Genomic DNA, 23,416 nt, shown 5'->3' with positions numbered 1-23,416 from the left:
ATCCAGGCAGTGATGTATATTTCAGAATGTCAAACATTTTACGACAAGTTGAACCCATGTTCAAATAATTCTCTAAAGTCCAATCCACTCTCCTAAATTCACCCAATTTTGTAAATATACCCCAGCGAAGGACAACGACATTCTTGGGAATGGCTGATTGAACATATGATATCGTAAACAATTTCCACGATGTGGTAAAAATAACAACAGGTTCAATAGAATCAAAGCGATATTTTCACCCGCAATTTTTCCTGTCACATTATAGTTAATGACAGCATATCAAGTTTATAGACAGGTATCAAAGTGTAGGTGTTAGCATAATGGGAAATAAATTGACCAGGAGATTTCATCAAGAAGGTTTCTAAAAGAACATTGTTCGGTGACTTTGTATGACCTGTGTGATCTTGAGTGTCCCTGAGATTTTAACCTTCCCCGATAGTCTATCACTGACTCAGTCTACTGTAGAAGGTGTCTGAACGGTGTATTACTTACGTCTGTTACTCATGTTCCTATTTACATATATGATAGGGTAGATCTATCATGATAAATATTAAGGTCTCAAATTTTTCTTGAAAGCCTCTGAATTTTAGACGGCTTTAGAGCAACGTCAGAGACAAGTTACATTTTTTAGCCTAAATTTTTTAACCTGATGTCATGCTCTTAGCCATCATGCTCTTAGCCATCATGCTCTTAACCACCATGATAAGAACCACCATGATAAGAACCATCATGATAAGAACCATCATGCTAAGAGCCATCAAACGTTTCCCCAGAACCTACACCCCCTGATTTATAAAGTCAGGATTTCTTGGGACTCCAGTCGCCAACTTTCAGTAAGAAAAGCTGGGTTTGGTTTGGTTTGTTTGTGTTTTACGTCCTATTAACAGCTATGGTCATTTATGGACGTGCCAGGTTTTGTGGTGGAGGAAAGCCGGAGTTCCCAGAGAAAAACTAACAACCTAGCTATGACCCGTACCTGACGACTGCCCAATGTAGGCCTCGAACCTCAGACTCAGTGTTGGAGAGCTAGTGGTAGCAGATTGTCAGACGCCTTTACCACTTGGCCACCGCGGCCCCCCTCGTGAGACAAGCCATAGCTTTGACACTTACCATATTGATGAAGAGTTATGCAACAAAAATGTAGAGACCCTGTAAATGTAACAAAATATGTCATTTTATTTTTATCATGTCGCATCCAATGAACAACACTCATTTTTGGCAATTTTCCATTTTTTTCAACAATTCTGAAGGGTCAATGCCTGTAAATGTATTTAAACTTTTTCTCAAATTTTATGGCCCAATTAAAATTTTGGAGTACATATGATCCTATGGTTCCTGCTGATTCTTATCCCTGCTACATATCAATATTTTTTGGAGTACCTTGATCATGTTCTTGTCAGTATAAAACAGACTGTGATACTTAGTGTTACCTGACAAACACTGTTGAAAGTCAACTTCCAAAGTATCATCAAGTGCTACCCTGCATTAAATTCTGCTACAAGTTGCTTGAGTAATTTGAAATGTGTCTCAATAATGACCTTGACAAACATTCAAGTAAGGTTTTTCAAGAGTTCACTTAGTAAGTTACAAGGAAATCACATATCAAACTTGTGTTATGCCCATACCTGGTTATAAGCCCGCCCATATTTACTACAATTCAGTACTATTCAATGCTATTCATTGACCTGTATGTAATAATACCCCATCCCTGCCCCCCTCCCCATCCCAAACTTTGAGACAGAATTTATGTGTTGGGCACCTGGACTTACTGCTGTATAAATATGGTAACGATAATATTGCTTTGTCAAAGGAGGGCAGCAGGGACTACACCAAGGAAGTTGGTCCGTAGACTATAGCCGCTGTGATAGCCTGTCCGCATCTGAGGAGCCGTTTCGACCTCGGAGCGTGACCTGGATGGGCCTAGGACATTTGGAATCTCAGAGGGCCTGGTTAGCGCCAACTTGCCCCCTCACGTCGGCCGAACACCGACTTTGTCAGTCATGGAAGATGATATACCAGTCAACCAACCAACCAACCAACAAACCAATGTTGCTTTGTATGTTAAATAACAGATGACTGTTTCCTTGAACATTACCAATGTGTTACCAAACTGAGAAACTTACTGGTACAAATACTTTTTTGAAGAGAAAGTCAATATAGTTTAAGTACTTTATACACAACAAATCATTCTCTTAATCTTATCTACTGAAACATCACAGTAATGACCAAGATAATAATGATCAATATTCTCACAAGGGGCTGCCTCTAAAGCAATTATGTCATTAAACGCTACCCCTAAAGACTTGTTCCTATAAGGGCCACCCCTAAAAGCAACAATTTCCTTTTTAAAGGGCTGCCTTAAAAAAGAAGTATTTCAAGACCAGCTTGTTCTGTATGTCCTCGATATATAGTAAACTTGTATAAAATAAACATTCTTTTCAGCATTCATTCTTTGCATAGATTTTCATTTATGACATTTCCTTACTATACTCAGGAAATCATTAATCCAGAAGAAAGTAAACAAACCTCTATGAAATGCACCACTTGAAGTAATCTTGTATACGACTACAAAGATACATCAGTGGATAGCCTGGGCTGTATAGTGTAGCTTACTGATGTAGAGACACTTGTACTGACTCAATTACATAGATTGATTTTCTTTAGTCATCGTCTCTGCTCAACAGAAAATAAATACCAGGTACATTATGAAGACCATGTCTGACATTGTTTAACCGAGCTCTGCTGCTCAAAGAATAATTAGCTTACATTTACAGAATTCCAAATTTTGGTGATGAAAGTATTGGAAAAATATTGTTATTTATTCAGGATTTTTTTTTATTTTCACTTCAAAAATAAACTTTATCTTTTTTTAACTCATTCACCTCTGAAATTTCATAATGAACTCTTCCAACCTTGTTGAATTAGAAGAGGTCAAATGTGTCTTCAGGGGTGAATGAGTTAAGCTAACAAGGCTTAATTTGAACAATGGTGATCCAAAAGTCATAATTAATGTCTGGTCATCTTAATGAAGCCTTTATTTTAATCAATTGATGTCTAATTTGAAACCTGAACTTTGTAAATGTATTATCTCAAATTCAAAGTTATCAGCTGAAGACAACACAAAAATATTTGTAAATTTAGAGATATACTAAACAAACTTCTGTTTTGAACAACATAGTTTCTAAATTATTAACCTAACAAGGCTTTTAACAAATGGTCCAGGTCTCTATCAAAGGAAGCTTTGTTTAAATGCAAGTTTTTTAAACATTTAATGGGGATTCTTATTTGTTTACAGAAACAATATCTGGTCCAAGTCACACGGTATCAATCTCCTACTCACACAAATCTACAGGACCACGATTGTTGATAAAAACAATCTGAATTTCAAAATAAATCAAGCCAATTTAATCACAGATAGAGTTCTTTATCTGCTGTAATTACAGAATGTCGTGTGCATCGAACAACGAATTCATTGGATTTTGTAGTTGTAGTCACTTGACTACTTCAACGTGTCCAATATATCGGTTCATGTTCTGTCCTTTACACTATATATAACATTGACAGTTCACTCCCAAAGGAAAACAGCTGATGACAAGTTTATAAATATAGCAACACTATTCAGTAGTTCATTAAACTATCAAATTGCTTCAAACAGTTTAAATATACCTCAGTTTTAATGTTAGATTTACACTCTTTTAATAATGCTTAGTTTGAAACATGGACATTTTCGTTTTGTAGAGCCTGTCATCAAAACAAAGTAAGAGGCATAGCCAGACTGGAGTTCAAATCCAGGACCCTCAAAAATCTAGTAGGATGCTCTACCAATCAAGCTACCTGTTCGCCAATGATCATCCCAGTCCAGTTCCGCTACTAAAGAGATCGAAGTGTAAACGAAGCCAGGATAAGGTTATTAATATTTGGCCATATGAGCCTATAATTTCTACCTTTCTTGATTAATACTTTCAAACCTGATCTTGACATTTTGAAACCCAATAATTATTAAACAGGTTGGCAGTTTGTGTCAATAACCAAAAATCTCCGTCTATCAGTAAACGACTCCTATATGATAATCCTTTATAAAAGTTTTACCTTAGTCACATAGGTGAAAAGGACCGACCAACCCACACAAGGTTTATAGCAGGTAATAAAACTTCAGGTTGAATTGGTAGTAGATAAATGGCTGTCCCTTACGGAACAGAAAAATTTAAGTTAAAATTAAATTACATACACAACTCTGGACTTGCATTGTAATTCACAGGTAACTAGGTACTCAAGTGGTCATTATCGGCCGGAGGGGGCAGAGGTCCATCCATTGTACTCACCTGTACGACTGACCGCGAAGGTGACACACAAATTTATGACCTTAAAGAATTTTGGCAAACTTGTTGATCTCCAATCCTTAACTATTAAAAATGTCAGATTTACTGGCGAATAAACACATTTGGTGGAGGTACCCTCTTTACCAGGGACACGTTTTCACACTTGTCAGTGTATTATGCTTCTTTTATTGACCTCCTCTGATAAAGTAATAGACGAGGAGATAGGGCGATGCGTGGCGAGAATGAAGAGCAAAGGACGAAATAAAAAGGAAAAGGGCTAGAATTTACAGGCGGGAAAAGTAATTTGGGATGAAGGTGGTACAGTCAAGGGTTTAAGGCTGAGAGGAAAATGCAGATGGATAAAAGTTGTGGGTGATGATAAGGGAATAATATAGCTAGGTTTGAACAGAGACAAGGGTGAGAATCTAGACATTAGATGATGGGAGAGAAACAATATCTAAAGGTCCCTGTCCAACACAGTGCAGGCGAATCACTAGAGATTTCCACTATTGTTTTTCATTGATTCATTCAGTAATCTCCCCTCTTTTTTTGGATATAACAGTACTAGTTGTCGGGGCTTGGCCAGTGAACTATTTTCTGATCTGGTAGCTAGCTCAGCCTGGTAGAGCGACTGTATTGTGGTTGGAGGCCTGGAGTTCAAACCCTGGTCTGGCCCCCATTTCATGTTTTACTTGGAACACTATATTGTTGATATCTTATTTTCATTTTTAACATTTTTTTCCGCAAAGTTTCACAGGGTATGTTTTTTTCAGAAACGATTTTTACAAGTTTTTTGTTATGTAATAGGTAAAAAAGTTTAAAATTTTGAGTTCAGTTTTCAAAAGCGGTACAGGGATCCTTAAGTGATGTAGAGAAGGTCTAATGATGAAAGTGAGAGGTTGAAAGGGGCAGCTCAAACTGAATTGGAAGATAAAAAATCTGCATCCTTCTGGGGTACAATAAAGTTTAGGTGACCAAGAATTAGAGCGGCAAGGAATGTGAATAAAATGGGAGGGCATGAAGGTGAATGAATGGCTGAGAGATCGAGGTAAACGGTGACAGAAACAGGGGGAAGAAAAGAAGGGTGAAATGGAAGACAGATGAGGGTTTAAGTGATTAGAGTTCAGTCTGTATGACTGTCAGTGAGGTGTACTGTGGGTAATTAGGAACAGCAGTACTACTTTTAATAGATGGAATAAGGCATAACAAAATCTAAGAGGTAAGGAGGATCTGGGCCAGAACTCAATGACTGTCAGGTGAGAGCCGAGGACTGAGGGTGCTTTCACCTTTGATGCTTATGTTTCCACCTGGAGTGTTGGTTTTATTGTCAAAGAATGTATTTATATTCCCCCTTGTCAGGTACTCAACCCGAATCAAAGGACAAAGGTGAGAACCACCACCTTTAAGGATTATAGTCAGGGATCTCCCCACACATACTGTCAGAACCCTTTGTCCCCTAATTTACACCAGTACTGTCAGAACCCTTTGTCCCCTAATTTACACCAATTTACACCAGTGTGTCCCTTAATTCACCGTTATCAGTTACTCACACATAACAATGACCTCTGGACTTCTAAGCTCAGTTTGAAGGAAGTGGAATAGTTCACAATGTAGAAATTAAAAATTAACAGGTATTATGTATACATGTACATCATTTTAACAGTTTTTTTCTATATAAAATTTGTTGAAACATAATCAAGTACTATAAAAATATTTATTCAAGCTCATTCAAATAGTGTTTTATCTAATTTAAACAGATCAGCAATGAATTGACACTATCCCAAAAAATATGTAAAAAAACGATATGCAGCAACTCAAACTGGCGCAGTCATAATTTAGCGCAATATATCTAAAGTGTAAAATAAAAGTAATTTAAATTCCTTAATTTTTGAGAGCTTTTTCATAGAACAAATGTCACTCTAAGTCCCAATATTTCAGCACCCTGGCCTTCTTCAAGGGCTTACTTTTAATGAATAAGATTTCCATAATTCCAGTCTTGGCTTTCTTTTTCCAATTCATCTTAGCTGAGATTGTTCCCATATTGATCGCTTGAACTTCTTAAATTCATAGCAAAGGAATGTTCAAGAAGCTGGAGTATTGAGATTTAAAATTTATTCCTGGTGACTTGAATTCTATTTGAATTTGCATTCAATAAACAATACCTTATTTAAATGTCCATATATTGATTTTGTGAATGACTCCACATGCAATTGAGAATGGAAACATTGATCAAGCCAACATTTAAGTGATTAATTGGATGGTATGAGGGGTTTTATAATTAGACATTAGAACGTTTAATTTATATTAGTCCTTCACATTACCATCATAATTGTACATATAGATAAGTGGAGGCCTCATTTTTTGTAATTATGTCACTGATAGATCAAAATTAAGTGGTCAAATATTGAAAGGTCTCTGAAATGTCACCACCATTTTCTCCGTAACAAAACAGCTGCATGCAAGTATTGAAGATTATCATTCAGACCAATAAATTCAGTAATTAATTTCTGATATATCCTGTCATAAAATGGCCATGAATGCTCGCATAATTATATTCATTCATTGCATTTCCATACAATCCTGTTAATTCAATATTTCGACTTGTCATTGACTGCGATAAATATGAATATCTATATAATTATATACCATACAGTTGTGTGATATATGGACTGTTTTACATACGTAATATTTCTATAAGCTATGAACAGGTAAATTATCTCGTCCTCATTCATTTGGTTTGTTTGTGTTTCACGTCATATTAACAGCTTTGGTCATTTAAGGACGTGACAGGTTTTGATGGTGGAGGAAAGCCGGAGTTACCAGAGAAAAAACACTGAGCAACGGCCAGTTACCTGGCGACTGCCCCACGTAGGTCTCGAACCCGCGACCCAGTGGTGGAGGGCTATAGTGGTAGCAGAATGTCAGAAGCCTTAACCACATGGCCACTGCAACCCCTAAGGCCCATTCTCATCAATTGTTGACCGGACAACAGTACAAACTCTGTGTTGATTTTAAAATGGCGGATGAGTTGAAATAAAGTAATATATTCTCCATGCCTTCATTTGTGCTATTATTAACAATTTTGACTCTATTAATTATCAACTATTAATTAAAAATGTGAAGTATATGACGGAAGAGTGAGCTATAATACAACTACTTTCATATCTGATGTTGTTCCAATTAAGGTAAAGTCGGTACCAACAACTTAAACTATATCATTAACATGGTCACTATTGTAAAGTATTCGTTTACGACCTTTGTAAGACAAATATTACATAAAAATCACATGTTGCCGTGCATTTTACAGAATTGTAGAAGCTCGAAATGTCAATATTTGAAAACAGAAATAAAAATGGAAACAATTCCATACCTTTACATTACAAAGCCTTCACTTAACTTGTTTCCAAATAGGAATTCTGAAAGAACCGCATCACAATGAGTCTACAATTCCTGGGCAACAAAGATTTTGGAAAACATGACAGGGGAAGTCACTCTAAGCCAGGAAAAACTTCTTTCAGTTATCCCATGAGAGAAAAAAGGCACATTTGAGGTATGCCTAAAATGTGCCTCGATACGAGGTATATTTTAGGTATACCTTAGGCATACCTAAAATGTGGTTTGATACGAGGTATATTTTAGGTATACCTTAGGCATACCTAAAATGTGGTTTGATAGGAGGTACATTTTAGGTATACCTTAGGCATACCTAAAATGTGGTTTAATAGGAGGTACATTTTAGGTATACCTTAAATATACCTCGTATCAATTCATCTTCTATACAAAGGGGAGAACACTCCTAGTAAAAAATAACCCTGAGTGGAGCTCTTCTGTGTGATTTTTACTAAAGCAGTGGTACTCTTTACCTTAACTGACTTAACTCATTCACCCCTGAGATTTCATAATAAACTATTCCAACCTTTGAATTGGAGGAGTTCAAAAATGTGTCTTCAGGGGGTGAATGAGTTAATTGATGATCAGTCATTTTACCTTTGACAATGACTAACAGGTCGTGATTTTCAATGATTTGACTATACATTTTGAATCATGAAATTTTTTATGATTTATCCAGAGCTATCCTACAAACTCATCAAACAGACAGTTTTACTCATTCTTCGGTAACTTTTACCATAACCTGCATTCAATCAACATTTCTGCCTACAGCATTTAAAAGGTATTCACCACATGGTACTCATTTTGGGGAATGCTTTTCTATCTATTTCCCTTCCATTTTCTATCAGTCAATGATCATTTGAGAAATAGCGCTTACTGATCATGAATTTTGAAGCAATTCCTAACACCATCCATATCCTATCCTTTATCAACCCTTGACTTCCAGAGGCATGAGGACGGTATGAGGGGTTATTATAACGCCTCTAATTTGCTGGAACATAAATCCAGCATTCTATCGTATTACATCATCCATGTACAGTAGTTTACTATTGATTTAAGGCACAAATAACTGGGTCCTGATGATCATAGTATGAAAATCTTAATTGACAAATCAACACAAATCTTTTGAATTAGACAATCTTGTATAATTATTTTCAATAATGTTGAATTTCAATACTAAAAACTACATGTATATAGATTTAAAATAATCATCTCAATATAAGAGACACAAAAATATTTTTAAAATTTTCCTTCATTTCTGAGAAAACTAAAATTTGATTTTTTTTATTAAGCTGACAAGGCTTTAAAAATATGGGTGTTGAACCTCTATTGTGTCAAGCATTGTGAGCTTAATGAGACATTTGGGTGAAAATTGAATCAGAGACATTTTTATACTTATTAACACTGAAAAACTAAATAAGCATGTATTGAGGTTCAAAATGATTATCCTCAGGAATTATTCAAAAGTACTTCTATTTCTTCTGAGATCTTGATGAAAATTCAATTTGAAATATTGTATGTATCTGAGTTCTAAAAAGAAGCTCGACATAGCTTTGCCTATAATAGTACATCTCCTCAGAAATACTCAGAGAAAATCAATTATGATTGGAGTTTTGAATTCCAGCCAAAATCAGGTATGTTAAGGTCAAAACAAAGCTCAAGAACTAATGAAAAAGGTTCCGTGATATTCTCCATGCATACAGGTGTGTAACTTGTTACCTGTACGTATGTACTGGTGCACCTGTAATCAATAATGTAATCAAGGATTTACAACCTGTACAGGTATCGTTTCATATGTGAACTCAATTTACTGCCTGGTATCCTTCACACACAGTAATATTTTGTAAAAAAAATAAATATGAAAAATTAAAAACATCATATCAGCAAAATCTTACCTAGTCTGTCAAATAAATATGTAATGATATGCTGTATATATATCTTGTACTTATATGACCAATATTTGACCAGATTTCATAAATACCAAGGCAGTTTATTTAAAACATGCTTAATACTGTATCTTCTATATTAAAATCTCATATGGCTATTAAATAGGAATTGCCATGTTCACCAAGTAAAATCACCTGCCTCAATATTATTCTACTATTACCGTGTTAAAAAAAGACATATCAGGTGGACTTTTCTTTTCAATCCCTTTTCTATTTGTATGTGCATGTATCAACATTTCAGTAAAAAATATAGAAATTGTTGAAAGGTCTACCTACAACACTCTTTCTACAACCAGGTACCTTGTTAACTCAATTCACCCCTGATATTTCATAATGAACTATTCCAACCTTTGAATTGGAAGAGTTCAAATGCGTCTTAGGGGTGAAGAGTTAAATGTCAAAGTCTACTGGGGATTTCTAGAACATGAAATCTTTTTGAGACATGCACATCAGTATTCAAGGTACTTGCAAAGGAGAGGTGAGGGGGGCTGCTAGGTTTTTTCCCTTAATTCAAACATTAGAATTAAGAACACTATAAATCAATAGCATATACCATATCACAAAATCGAATATGTCTGCTGACAACAACTAAACTTAAACAAATATTTCATAATATTGTTAATGGTGATAGCACATTCTGGGTTGATAGTACTCTCTATCTTAATTTTTACTATAGATAAATGAGATTTAAAAGAGTTTTGTAAATAGGCCAGTGTTTGTTAAGTTAATGCCAATACAATTGGTTGAATTGTATTGTTAAACATTTGTATCCAATAAAATGCTGGAGTAAGTGGTCATCATCCAGATTCTGCCCTATTGACCACAGGATGACCACGGTCAAACAATTGACCACCAAGCCTACACAACAATTCTCCAATTATTGCCATTGAGGATCTCAAGGGCTTCATATCATGGACAATTACAACCGGGTACAAAGGGCCGTAAACCAGCCCTCGCAAACACTAGTCCTTCACCTTCGTGAACGGTGGGCTCAAGTCAGGATAAAAGATATGCATGAGGAAAATCTGATTTATTAATGAAATAACTGAATGTGATAAACATGATATGTCTGACATCGCTGTATGCTAGGTATATATGTATAATGTAAATGGTGTCGCTTTGTAAACTACATCAGCACAGAAGTGTGACATACGTAGGTAATACCTTTTATAAAAAACTTCACCGGTATAATATCTAGTATTCAAATGTAAATTATATATCTATCTGGCCAGTCCTTTATTGCCCTGTCTATTATATATGATCTTACTCATTAATCAGTTGGTAGTGTAAAACTGTGCACAGATTTTATAATCTAATAGCCTAAATAACCTACCTATTGAAAATAAACTAGTACAGTTTGGTACAACTTAAAAAAAACAAACCCAGCTACGTTTTAAATAAGCTTATGAGCCTATCCTGGAATGATTTATTTCTTAAGATTAAAAACCACTTAATTTTGAAAATCTTATTGTTTATAAAATTGTAAATATGATAAAGGCTTTACTGCATGTGATTCAAGTGAAAATAAATATTATTCAACAGATGTATAACAGGTAAAAATCTGTTTAAATGTAAATTAGAGAATACACTGTCACTATGTACTATACTGTTAAAGTTGTCATGGAACGTCAGCTGAAAATGATGAACATATCATAAATCTTCAAACTAATTTCTTAAAATGGAATAAATAAACCAACTGACCTTTTCTGTATATTTGTCTTGAGGTCCATTGTCGGTAATTCACCAATGACGAGCACACATGATCACAGAGAATCCTTCACATCAGTAGTACATCTACGATTAAATCCATTTCTGACAATCCAATTCACCTCTAACTTCGTCAATAGCTCTCAACCATACAGGTGAACACCGCCCGCTAAAATCCACTTGAACCCTTAAAGAGTGAAAACATAAAACGTCAGCTACGGTGTGAACCATTAATGTATGGGTCTATGACGGGAGAGCACCAGATCCTTGTTGATCTTTTAAAAGCTATATACACACAGCACTGTAGGTATAAATACTGAGACCTGATGTTGTTTTACTTAGCAGGCAGAATGTACACGACCCAGTGGGACCGTTATATCCCTCACCAATAGGGCACTGTAGTGTCTCACCCCAGGCGGCCACTTAGATAATAATTCTAATATAAAACTCTGGACAATGGACTCAACTGTCCGTAGCTTTATCCCTAAAAGGGGTCTGTGTAACATAAAGGGGATGAAGCCGACTTCTTATTCAGTAAAACAAACGTCTATGATCTTTTTAAAGGCCAGTCAACCTTTGAGATTGTACAGGTACTATCTGATTAACTATAAACAGACAGGTGTAAACAACCAGGTAAGACCTTGTGCACAGGTAATTAAAACTAATACATCAGCAGTTATCTCCCTTCTCTTCATTGTCGGATCAATAGGGAATTTAGACATTTGATGTGGTAAATGTCGGACAAACTTGTTGGATTTTTACAATTTTTTTTGATAAGGAATATGTTTACCGGTAAGTCAGAGTAATACAATACTTGCTTTTTTCTTCATTTTTTCATTTTTTTGAACTTTGGAATGCTAGAATTTAGAAAGCACAAGTCTATTTATATATGGCTATGTCTGTTGAGATTTGCCCTCATCTGAATATAACAATCATAACGATGGCTGACATTATATGCTAACTTCATCATTGACTGATCATGAGATAATTGTAGTAAGTAACAAATGATACACACTACACAGTTTTATAAAATCTGGTTTTGGGTTCGTCAAGGTTTTATTCCTGTAATAAGATTTTTTCTAAAATGTATGCTTAATTTTTCTAATTTATAGGTATTTAGAAGGATAATAAACAAAAAACTTCACTTTTAACACTATTAAATTATATTTTTTCATATTAAAGAAAAACAACAAAATGCAGGAGTTGTCTTAAATAATGTATGAAATAAGATCTGAAATATTTTTTTCTTACAATTTTACATCATCAACCATATTTACAATAGTGTGATCAACAGGACGATTCCAACTTTGTATTATCAAGACATTTTTACCAATTTTCAATTTGACCAAATACTGTTTTGCAAAATAGTTTACAAAGACACAGGTTTCACAGGACCCATCAACACTGCCGGGTATCTACCGCAGTATGATCAATAAAATGACAGCAGGCAGAAGCTCACTGTTTATCTCTTGTGGTGGATAAGGAGTTTTAATCCTGTCATTCCCACCCGAGGCACATAATTTAGATGTCCAGGACAAAATCTGATATGATACCATCAGTAGTAGCCAAACATTGACCAAGGGCTAGTTGAACATGAATGTTGTAAACATTATCAGACTCAATCACATATATTCAATATTTTGAGAATCCTTTGAATAATCAATAAATTGGGATCCTAGTGAGAAATAATTAACAGTTGTTTACAATACACACAAAAACTTGCGTTACAGTAAATAAATGGAAATTAAAGAAATCTATAAAATTTTGTACAAATTAATTTTCAATCTAAAGAAACAAATAAATTCATACAGATGGTAATACTTAATTGTAAAAATTATGAGCAAAATATCTTTGAAATAAATCAATGTAACTGCAGTACCTGGTATAAGGTGACAGCTTACCCAAAATGGATCACCAAACCATCATTTTCTTCGTTCATTGAACATTCAGCTGATGAATTATATAAGTTAATGGTTGTAGAAGAATATCGATGGGTGTTCTTACCAACAAAATGAACACCCGGGGCTCAGTGAAATATTTATAAAACACTCCGATGTCACCAATAAGGGTTTCCGTTTTTTGGCAATGTCAGTTCCCAAAACGGATCACGGCCTGAATTTTGCAATATTTTGCACTACAAACATTTCTCTGTCAACATTGTAAGATTATCTTTGGATTCTGAATGAAAAAAAAATAAAAAAAATATTGTGAATTTTTTCCTACAGGCCGAAAAACTTACATAGTCCTTGCATGCATCAATTTTTAGCAAAGTTAACAAAAAAAATAGATTTTGAATTTGAAATATATGTCTTCTGATGCTATTTAAACTTAAAAGTTAATCATCTCTGAACTAAAAATTATGTGTAACGTTTAATATGGATTATAAGGATAATTTATTGTAATAACTTAATTGTTGACACATTTATTGATTTATAAGTAATTCTGCAAAGAGTGATCTGATTTGGGTCCTGCCTCCTTATACTTAGTAAGTTTTAAGGTCCATACCTGATAGTAGTTTTAGGGAGTGGTAAGTTCAGTTTTCACACTGATGCTGTCAAACTGAAGCCAAACAATGCACTTGCTTTTTGTGATTATGAACGCAGGCCCTTATTTTGCCTATATCTACTTCATCCGACACCGTCCTAGTTTTGCCAGTTCTGGGTTGATTTCTTTCTACTTGCTGAGTTTCAATGCCAAACACTGTAGGATGTTTCTTGATGAATATGATGATGTACATTTTAATCAATTTAGAAACACAAATCACCCCATCATGTATGTACTTGTATTATCAGCTTACAGGCATCCATATTGTTAAAAATAAACCCCTTGTAACATGGGTACTGTACAGTACTGTTCTAGTTTACCATATAGTGACCACCCTCACCTATTGAAGATTTTGTCACGAAGTTGGGTTTATGCAGCACAAATGACAGACTACATATATTACATAATAATTCATAATTATTCACTTAGTTAAAGCACGGAATTAGATTAGTTTTCTAAGTCTGTGGTTAAAGTTAAGAGAAGGAACATTTAGTTTGAGGAGAGTCCTCGAGCAAGCCAGTGATGGGGCAGCCCCCACCTACAAAGCTTGTTCGGAAAAGGGGGAAAAGAAGAGATGTCGTAAATTATCATGTAGTCTGTTGAAGTAAATAATTACTATGCATCTTCAATTTTATAGGTGTGTCTGGAAAGAGATGTTTTGAAAGAGTTGAAAGTGGGTGCATTAACGATGTAAGATGGTAATTTGTTCCAGTTTAGTATGGTACGAGGAAAAAACGATTGTTGTTTGGTTAGTGTTTTCGAGTATTGCTGTTGGTATTGGACCTGGTGGGAATTTCTAGGAATTCTTCTGGCTCGGTGCATCCTGTCAGTAGTGGATATGGCCACCGTGCCCTGATAAAGTTTATGGAACATCTTTAGGCGTGCATCTTTCCTACGATCTGAGAGGCTGCGCCAGCCAAGAGTACCAATCATATCTGCTGTAAGTTTTGAGGAGATCAACCCCTCCAAAATTACCCTTAGTTAGAATCCAGTTTTCGTGAAAATATTGAACTAGCCTGTCCCACTCGTAGAATATATAAATGGAATTCAGCGACAAACTACAGGTAGATAGCCTCCATATACTTGATGAAACCCACCAGTTACAAATTTTGACAGAGCAAATGTGTCGATTCTAACTGTGATACAAACTTCCGTATATTTTCCTTCCTCAACTATAAAAGAGTTCTCAACACGCCGCGGCGTATTGACGGCGGGAAATTCAAAACACTTGGTCGAGGACCGCGTGTATGCAGCATTACATTCAAACTTAACTGATTTTGACGAAATGCTCACCAAAAACATAAAAATAAAGTCGTTTACAACTAGAAATTATATCATAGATAAATAGCCTAATCTTCATTGTCCAATTTGTAAATAGTGACAACGAGTCCAAACACGCTTCAAAACTTCAAGTTGCAATCATACGACCATCCACAGTTACTAAACGATGAGTAAATATTGGTAACGTATATATTGTTATTTGTGTTTGTATTATTGCCATCAGCAAACCAGAATTTTGAAGAACATTGATTTAGTTACGAAACTTATTTGATTTAATTGTGTAACAGAATTTGTCAAAACCGATTAAAATTTATATACACATTACACACCTATGGACTATTTTCGTGCTAGAACCCCCACAGGTAGGATGGGATGCAACATAACTGTGTAGATTTCATGGACGACCTGTTATGTACAGTGTGTAATAAACCACACAGTTAGGTCTCATTTGTATCAACTGTATATGTCAGCTTAACCACGGACTTAGATAACAATTCCGTGGCTTAACAGAGCAGGCGATATGAACATTATTCCAATATTTCCAAAAAGACAAAACATCACAATTTTAAACATCTTAATATTTATCATAAATAAAAGACAAATATATATAAATCTATGTTGTTTGGTACCATTTCTTATACATTGAGATTTTAAAGTTTTACAATTAACTTGTATACGATGATAAGGTCCAAGTTAACAATACTTAAAACATCCGGGTTCTGAGCTACAAATCCTGTGGACCTTAAATCCGCGGCCAATTTGCGCGTGAAAATGACAATACAGGTGAGATGTTGTACCTGTCCATCTGTACGTAATACCTTTAACCTAATGTACATTTTGTCTCCATTTCACATAAACACGGATCGGTTGCCATAGTTTCGTACTGAGTCAGATTTAGGGAACTAGGCCTACATTGTGTGACGATTGAGTCAACCGGGGAAATTAAGATAGATGGGGATGAGTCAACTTAACGGGGACAAAAATACTAAATAAATAAAATGGAAAACACAGATCAGGCAGTGTTAAAAAATCTGTTTAATTGATTATGCGTCTTTTTCTTCGTTTTTTAAATTTTTATTTTTATCAGTATTTCGTTTTTTATGAAATGCAAAGCAGATGAAACGCTAATACGTAATTGTGGTCTAATGATCGGCTGGGTGAACATGAACTGAACGTTAATCAATGTCTTATTGTTGAAACAGAGTCAGCCTAATTGATATCTTCTCATCGCCCCCGTTTGTTGATATGTCGCAACACCATGTGTATAAACCGGCGCGATGAGAAAAATCAATTTTTAATTAGATTGAAATAAATCCAGACAGGAAATATCATTTTCTAAACTTGGTCAATCACGTTTTCGCGATAGCGTTAGTGTACATGTTATAGAAATTTGTTTCTGACGCCAATGCTGTATTTGTTGCCTTGTTATATTTATGTGAATTTAGCTCACCTGGCCCAAAGCGCCAAGAGATCTTATATGCGCTGGTTCGATGATATTTGACAAATAGCTTCTTGTAATGAAATGCTATCAATATTGAATTACCTTGACCCATTGTTAAGGTCACAGTACAAAATGTGTGTTATTTTTTTATTCCGTTTAACGAATTCTTCCGAATTATTTGGTTTCGTAGCATGCTGCGATCAAGACATCCTCGATATCCAGGGGTTACGCTCACTTTCGCTCTCTGTAAATGAATGTCCTTGACACAGTTTCGAGGTCACAGGGGTCAAATGTCAATAATGTGTAGAGGAATCTTTTTAAGCAAATTTAACCTTGACACTCTGAAGATTACGATTGTGAAATAAACGACAGGTGAGCGATGTCCGCCCAAATGGGCCTCTTATTAAATAATAAACCAGGTATTTATTTCTGGCGATACAAGATGTGGGTGACGTTTAAAGGACTATTTTGGTCAGTTTTGGCCAAATCTTGGCATTGTATTGACCAACATGGCTATATTCAGAACATCCAGTTCGTCTCAAGATCAGTCGGGGTATGGAGCACTGTGGTTGACAAGGACCATCAATGAATGGCCGTAGACGAAAATGACGAAAGAAAAGGCCTTGTTTTCCCCCGGATACCTCGGTTCCCTTGTTGTGCTCTTCCATCCGGGCCAATAAGAGTAGTTGATGCACCATCAGCTGTGTTTGTTGAAACTGGAAGTACAGCCAAGAGATTATAAAAAATCCCTTTTGGTAATCTGTTAGCAGATGAGCTCGAAACACGAGCCAGGAAGCATTATTACACACAGTTAGGAGCTGGTATGTAATTACATAATACATGGTAATATAGAGTGTACATGTACACCTCTCATTAGCGGACAGACTCAGCACGGAGGCCAGCTGCATGACATAAAATACACGAATGTTTTATAAAGCACCTCCTGTTGCTGAATAATAGATTTAAAACATACGGTAAATGTCTCTTGAGTTTTGATGTAAATTAATGTATATATACATCGATGTCTTTCTGCTTTTCTGGAGATTCCAATGTCTTGGCTGTGGTCTGACGTTTACTGTAAATGTGACATTTATCCATCGTGTACCGCGCACATACGATAGTACATATAAACTTAAGAGAGTGCAGTTTAATTTTGGTCATTGCTATGAAAGAGCACAGGGACCTGATAATTGTTAACAGATATGTTTGGAACAATATCCTGATATGTAAAGATTAGTATTTGACGCGTTAAAATCTCTACCCAGAGTTGTCGTTCCTTACAGGATACGATCAATACTTCGTAAAACGGCCACCGATGATACATATACCAGTATATACGTATACGGGCACCATCATTAGGTGCTGGCTTTTTACAGGGAGTTGATCACAACCCCTAAAACGTCTAATACTGTTTTGACAGATAGTAACAAATTATCAGGTCCCTGCTGTGTGAAAGAGGAGGTTCGTCTTTGTATCAGAGAATTGAGTGTTTTTCGGTACCAAAACTTGCTTCAGACATTTTACAGGTATAAACCACAGGGACGTGATAATTTGTTACAGCTATATTTGGACCTAAACTAAGGTGTTCAGAGTAATTTAACACGTTTTAGGGGTTTAGATCAACTTTCGAAAAAAAATCACCCCCATACTCCTTCCTATACATAAGCATTGGGGTGGCTGTTTTATCGAAAGTCGCTCTAAGTCCCAAAAACGTGTAAAATTACTCTTTAACACCTTAAGTTTGGGTCCAAATATTATATATAGATGTAACAAATTCTCAGGTCCCTGTGGTATAAACGTGAGATTAAACGGCTGATTTGTGACCGTGAAGATGTTCCAGAGAAAAGCGACGGAAGTGTTGATGCTATCAGACGATTACAGCTGTCTCGTAGTACAGAGGAAAGTCTTTTCACCCTTCAGTAACCAGAGTACGCAATCTGGAAGGTCGTCACACGTCTGGGGTACAGAAGGTGTCGACAGTATCAGCTTACCACGTATAGTACATGTACTCTAAATATCGCCAGGGGTGAAACTAAGGAATTAGAATAATAGTGATGAAAAATATGGCGGGTAAGCATAACCCACCATCTTTTTCATCATTATTATTCTAAATTCCTAAGTTTTATATCTATTTCCTTATAGCTCTCACAAAATTCGTAATATTCGCGCGCGCAGTAATTAATGAAGCGCACCGTGACTTACCTGTAGCACTATCCAAATCGGCATCACGTCCCAACAAGTAGATTGTCGAAGCTGGACATATATTTTTATATTCTCAATGAACAACCGCTGTAAGGACAACATATTAAAGTATCACATGTATGTATTTTATGTACATCATACCTTTGTTACCAGTATGTCAATTATATGCAAAGAGAATAAAGTTCCAGCGCTCTGTGCTGTATCTGTAACGGAGAGCTTGCTTAGTATCATATACCACAGCAAAGTGATAAATACGGGAAATATACGTTTTATAATTTCAGTTCTTGTCTCTGCACCACAAGGAACCGATTCCTGGACCTCTTGGTCTAAAGCAAGGAACTTACTCCCTAACTACTGAACATGGTATTTGTTACATTCGGCCCTGGCGCCCGAAGGTCAAGACCTTCAGGCGCCTAAAGTAGAGTTTACGCTCTTGAAAGCCTAGTGAAAAGTTAACTGTTTGGCTGATGACTCCGCCCATGCAGAATAGGACGAACATTATCAAGGTCTGCAAGAACTGGCCAGCATTTGGACTGTTGAAATTAAGGTGATGTCACAGCCTTCACTAGGCCTGGTTCCTTCAGCACTAGCCAAACTAACTGGTATAGCAGTAGAATACAACAGAGAACTACACTGTAAATCCTACAACCTACCAAAAGTGTTGTCATGACTACACCGGTTCAGCAAACAAAGAGATTCACACAACACTCCTCTACAACATTAGCTACTTCTGAGCACAGGGATGTGAGAATTTGTTACATTAAATTTGGAGCTAAACTAAGGTGTTCAGAGTAAATTTACATGTTTCAGGGGTTTAGATCAACTTTCGAAAAAAGTGACACCCCAATGATGATATACAGGTATATATAAGCATTGGGGTGGCATTTTTACCAAAAGTTGATCTCAACCACTAAAATGTGTAAAATTACCCTGAACACCTTAGTTTAGGTTCAAATATAGCTGTAAGTGTAACAAATTCTCAAGTCCCTGTGGTACATGTAGGAGATGCCAGTCACTCAACCGACTCCCTTCGAATATGGGCATACATAAATACTCAACAAAGCAAAACGCTACTGCCATTGCTGAGAACCGATATAAGCAGGTAAGCAGCCGACATATACTCTCATGGGTCCAGGTCTACATGGCAATAGGAGCTGGATTCTGGCACCTCGTCCCCCTTCGTTAGAGTTTCTGTATTCCTAGCATTGCTCTATTGCCTGGAAGTTCTTCAGCCCACACCCAACAAAATCCAACTTTTGGAAAGATTTCAGAAAGCTGCTGAAGTAACTCTTCCATCAAACACTGCCAATGCATGAATTCATACACTTCTATAGAACTTCTACCCGTGGAGGTGAGTTTCATAAGATGATAATTTCCCTAGAACATGACCTTGCAAAGCAGCGAATTTACACATTTAAATACAGACAGTACACAGCCAGCTGGTTTGGTGAGGTTATGAAGCTTCTTGCCATCTGTGATCTTCCCTCCTTTCTGAACGATCAAGTTACTATAGGCAAGTGGGGAATATGTCAAGTGTTTATTTTAATTAATATTGGACAACCTCAGTTAGGAAATGGGTGGAGACATCAATTTCTCTCCATTACGCTGCACCTCGCCAACACCAACTGTCAATGATGTGTCACAACTACCTATGAAGTTGCGACTGCACATGTTAACTGGCTCCAGAAAAGCCAGTTGCTTAGCAGTCGATGGTACTCCAGGGTTTAAAACCATTTACAATTTGTGTGGAAATTACATCTACATCAACATACTATTATATAGTAGCTGTTATGGCTTGTTATAAGGACATGAAATCATTTTTTTTTTAATTCTTTTTACTGAAAATCAATTGAAATCGCGAAAAACTTGTGGCATGTGCTCTTTCTTGGACCACATGGGAAAAAAAATACACCGCTCAAGTTATTTCATGAATACATATTCTGGTTATTACCCTTGTTTACCATGGCCAGCTAACCAGACTTGAGGTGGTTGCTTAAGTCTGATGTCAACCTAATGCTGGTGTCGTTTTGATAACTTTAGACTTCTCATATTAACTTGAGGTTTTGTCCTTTTGTGTTGATACTGTAGTACATTTTGTACTATTTTACCTGATCTACTTTGTTGTTAGATAGCGGTCAGAATTTTTATCATTTCAGTTGGATGTCAATGAAACGGCGCTTTCCTGTGGAAGGTTTACTGGTAATCAGAAACAGGAAGATTCTGTTTGAATTCACACACACATGAACACAGGTGTTAAACAAAATTGTGAAAAGTAACTTTGCAAAACAAGGTGATTTATAGTCCTTCCTGACAAGTCCTCAAAACTACTAACAGACGTCTTAGAATGTCTTGTTCGTTATTGACTATAGCAAAGAAGCACTAAATTTGTCATCCTTTCTTTTAGACAACACAGACTTGGTTTTATGTAGACAATTTGAACACAATTAAAACCAGGCTATCTTCAATAGGTTTGTTTAGATATCAGGCATGTTAGCTTTACGCAGCACCTCCCTGTTTGAGACAGTCCTCCGATGTCATTCCTGATCTTTTAGATCAAGTTTGAGAAAGTATCCCGAAGTGACATTTGAAATAGTGAGTCCAAAGCAATTTCATTTACACAAGTATTACAAAATTAAAAGAAGAAACTAACAACAAAATAGTATAAAAAATCTAACAGAATATTTACTTCATTATTGTCTCACATTAAACAACATTATCATATACAACAAATTATCAAGGTTTTAAATAATTATTGCTTCCTATTGCGGTTCTTAACTGCATAGTCATCTTTAAGGTCTTCGTATATTTCCCTGAAATAAACAAAAGGATACACGAATAAAAAAAAAATCAGAGCTTTTAAAGTGTTAATAAATATTTTACAGAGAAATTACTAAGCAAAGAATAACAGTGTAGGATAAGACAACTTTTTCCTAAAAAGCAATTCTCTGCAATTGGCTGTATATCCCCATTCAGCCCCAAAAAATTCTAAAATAAGCATTATGTCTATAAAAGGATACTTTATGTTTCCATGTTTTGAAAATGGTTTTGATAAAAAAAAGTTTTGAGTGAAGTTCCCATTTGGCTATTGGCTACTCCAGTTAAACATCTATCCCACACCGAGACCCCATGCATTATGAAGTACTACCCCTAGAATTTTAAAATATTTAATTAGCGATTTACATTGAAGTAATAGCCAGGAAAACCAGCCAGTGGCCCCTGATGAAAGGATTTTTTACATGACGGGAGTGCACTGATCAATACTTAGAGTGAAAGGACTTCCAAATTATTGGAGTTCTGTTTGACCATGGCATATTTCTCTTTATAAGAGGATCAGCTATAGCAACAAAGTCTTTGGGTAAGGTGAAATTTTTACTGGAGCAGCTCTCACAACATAAGTAATGATAAAGTACAATTCCTTCGATGTTCTTACTTGCTGAGGTAGAAAAAAATATAGCCGCTTCTTTCCCGCTTCGAGCGCACCTCCGCCTCTGTGGACTTGGTGACGTTAGAATCGTCACAACTGAACCACGCCCCTTTCTTCAGATCATACACATCGGTCACATAGTGCCCTGAAATACACGAAAATCAAAACTAGGGGAGGTAACTTTGAGGTTACTTTGACAAAAATTTTTTTTACACAAAATTATAATCACGTACACTGACTAGATAGTTACATTCAAGCAAGGGTATGTTCAGAGAAGAAAACCTTTCGGAATATTTCACACTTGTAATTCATATTTAATATTATATAAAACTTGAGACTTTTTGTACAGATAATGAACTTCATAATGAACTCACCTGCGACTGAAGTGCTACCCTGGTGATTAACAATGCTGACCAGCTTGTACGAGTAAGGAAGGTCCCCCTTCTAGTAAAGACAAAAACATTATTGTCATTATTCCAGAATATCTGACAAAACCTGGTAAATTTATTGACTATTGATACCACATGCCTTGTAGACTTGCTTCTTGATAACAAGTCTTTTGATCGATGATTATTTGATAGAAATTGACAAGCTGTAAAATTATCCTCACATTAGTGTTCCTGAAAACTCTGCTCGCTCCGATATCTTTGTTGATATTGCACACATATCTTTTCATATACTAGAGTTAAATTTACAATTAACTTTATAAATGCTTTTTAAATATTTATTTGTGTCTTCCTGGGACAACTCAACACAGTAATAATTAAATAAGTTATGATTATGACTCATCAAATTCTGTTGAATACAAGAAATACAGTAAATGTCAGGATATTTCGAACAAAACAAAATAATTACAACTGTCCTCAAAAACATTAATTTTCCAGGGTTTTTTTATCCAAAGAAACCGTTTATACATTTGAAATTTTAAGCGTCAAATTTTAATACCACATTATTCTATTTGAAATTTTGAAGAGGAACACAAGTGTTTTCGAAATTTATTGTGATAGAAATTTCTAGACATTCACCAGGTATTCACTAGGTCATGAGCAAGTTATCCTGAGCTAATCAGCGTGGATACAATTAAAATTAAACTTTAATTATTTTACAACAATTATGAAACAAGTTATTTCAACTTGTATTTATCACTCTTGTTGGCCTGGAT

General features: G+C 35.7%; 2 protein-coding genes across 3 annotated transcripts in view; both read right to left on the bottom strand.

Moving 5' to 3' along the window:
• LOC110452087 (myb-like protein A) overlaps positions 1–11,705 on the bottom strand; it is an 89,087-nt gene extending 77,382 nt beyond the window's left edge. The window contains exon 1 of the mRNA XM_021500374.1: positions 11,357–11,705. Coding sequence (XP_021356049.1) covers positions 11,357–11,385 — 29 coding nt within the window. The 5' untranslated portion in view covers positions 11,386–11,705. The remainder of the gene's footprint in view (positions 1–11,356) is intronic.
• A 9,782-nt stretch (positions 11,706–21,487) lies between these two features.
• Positions 21,488–23,416, bottom strand: part of LOC110452086 (ubiquitin carboxyl-terminal hydrolase 37-like) — a 29,941-nt gene continuing 28,012 nt past the window's right edge. For both annotated transcript variants that reach the window (XM_021500368.1, XM_021500369.1), the window contains exons 19-21: positions 22,629–22,698; positions 22,261–22,399; positions 21,488–21,640 (exon numbers count right to left, since the gene is read on the bottom strand). In XM_021500368.1, the coding sequence (XP_021356043.1) occupies positions 21,580–21,640; positions 22,261–22,399; positions 22,629–22,698 (270 nt within the window). In that variant the 3' untranslated portion in view covers positions 21,488–21,579. The remainder of the gene's footprint in view (positions 21,641–22,260; positions 22,400–22,628; positions 22,699–23,416) is intronic.

The sequence above is a fragment of the Mizuhopecten yessoensis genome, unplaced genomic scaffold, assembly GCF_002113885.1.
Source record: "Mizuhopecten yessoensis strain PY_sf001 unplaced genomic scaffold, ASM211388v2 scaffold6383, whole genome shotgun sequence".
In the NCBI taxonomy this organism is placed as follows: Eukaryota; Metazoa; Mollusca; class Bivalvia; order Pectinida; family Pectinidae; genus Mizuhopecten; species Mizuhopecten yessoensis.
Note: the sequence above shows the minus strand (reverse complement) of the source record. Positions and strands in the feature narration are given on the sequence as shown.